Genomic DNA, 1622 nt, shown 5'->3' on the forward strand with positions numbered 1-1622 from the left:
AGCATGAAACTCATTCTTTACATGGCTATACCTGAGCAGTTCACTCATGTTTTAAAGCATAACAGAATTCCAACAAACCAACACTTAGTTGAATCCCTTTATGCCATGTCAAAACATCATCATTTTTACAAAAATGGAAGAAAAATCCCTATGCTCAAGCACTTGTACTAATGGGCCATATGCTTTGTCCTCCATCTGGTTTCCCAAAACTATATATGTCTAAAGAAGCCAGGAAACTAAGGTTTGGCCAAGATGATTTAGGGCCTCCCCAAATGGTTTTAGTTTCATTAAAAACTGATGAGTCCCAGTAGATAAAGCACTGGATTGGAGATAAGAAGTCTCAAATTCAAATCCTGTCTTAAAGATTTATTAGTTATATGAGCCTGGGCAAGTCACTTACTTATCTCTGTCTCCATTTCCTCAACTATAAAATGAGGATGATAATAGAATCTATCTCCTAGGAGTGTTGTGAGACTCAAATGAGATCATACTTTTAAAGCGTTTTTTTCAAAATTTAAAGTACTCTGTGAATCCTATTATTATTTATGCTGTTGTTATTGTTATAAATTAAGTTGTTTCTTTAAGAAGCAGAGTGATATAAACTTAGAAAACATGAGTTCCTATCCTAATAGCCTCAGCCTCTTCATTGATAAAATGAGAAAAATATTGCTGACTCTACTTATCTCACAGGACTGGTATGAGAAAATCTTAAAGAGATATTTTTTGAAATATGACTTTTGTCTCTAGTGAACCTTGGTCTTTCCCTTGTCTATCTCTTGCTTTGTATTATGTCTGTATTTTAACTCTTTCTATGTCTCTTTATGACATTATTCTCAAGACCAATTAATCACAAGGTCCCAGTCACTACTTATATTTATTACATTGTAAGATCTGTAAGAGTAAGGACTATGTTTTAGCAAAATCTGCGTTTTTCTCAGAGACAAGAATAATTCTCTGTATAAAGCAGGCATTCCATGTATGTATCTTGGCATTTTAATGAGGAAGTGTTCTGATTGGCAAAGGGAAAAAAAAAACAGACCAGGTACATATGAAATGTTCTATATTATGTCTAATGAAAAGTATTCTTATTTACTTAACATTTTGACTAATCTGAATATGGCTTTCAGTTAAGATGATGGCATAAAACGTCAGTCAACGTTGGTAAAAATGACTTTTAGAATGTTAGATCAAATTAGCAATAGAATCCTCTAGGTGTATTATACACTCACATTTTCTGATCGCAGCTTCTTGGCTGGACACCCACCATCTATAGGGTGCAGCATGTAATAAAGTCGGACTTTGCTTGCATGTTTTCGACTCTGAAAAAAATTGAAAACATAATGGGTGAGAAGGAGTTTCATAAACATGACAATTCAAGAAGAAAAATAGCAATGAATTGTATTTGTATTTGAGGGTCTACATTTAAGTCCTGGATCTGTTATTTGCTGCCTCTAATGACCTTGCTAACATCACTGAATCCCCTTTGGCTTCAGTTTTCTTATCTGGAAAAATGAAGGTATTGCACTGGAAATCATTTAAAGGTCCTTGTTGTTTGACATTGCAGATCATGTATCTTGTAGAGGACCTTTCTCCCACAGAGACTTTCTCACAAAAATGGTACA

General features: G+C 34.2%; 1 protein-coding gene across 4 annotated transcripts in view; it reads right to left on the reverse strand.

Moving 5' to 3' along the window:
* ZMAT4 (zinc finger matrin-type 4) overlaps positions 1 to 1622 on the reverse strand; it is a 756392-nt gene that overhangs the window by 526081 nt on the left and 228689 nt on the right. For all 4 annotated transcript variants that reach the window (XM_074287328.1, XM_074287326.1, XM_074287329.1 and 1 more), the window contains one exon: positions 1230 to 1319. In XM_074287328.1, coding sequence (XP_074143429.1) covers positions 1230 to 1319 — 90 coding nt within the window. The remainder of the gene's footprint in view (positions 1 to 1229; positions 1320 to 1622) is intronic.

Source organism: Sminthopsis crassicaudata, chromosome 2, assembly GCF_048593235.1.
Source record: "Sminthopsis crassicaudata isolate SCR6 chromosome 2, ASM4859323v1, whole genome shotgun sequence".
NCBI lineage: Eukaryota > Metazoa > Chordata > Mammalia > Dasyuromorphia > Dasyuridae > Sminthopsis > Sminthopsis crassicaudata.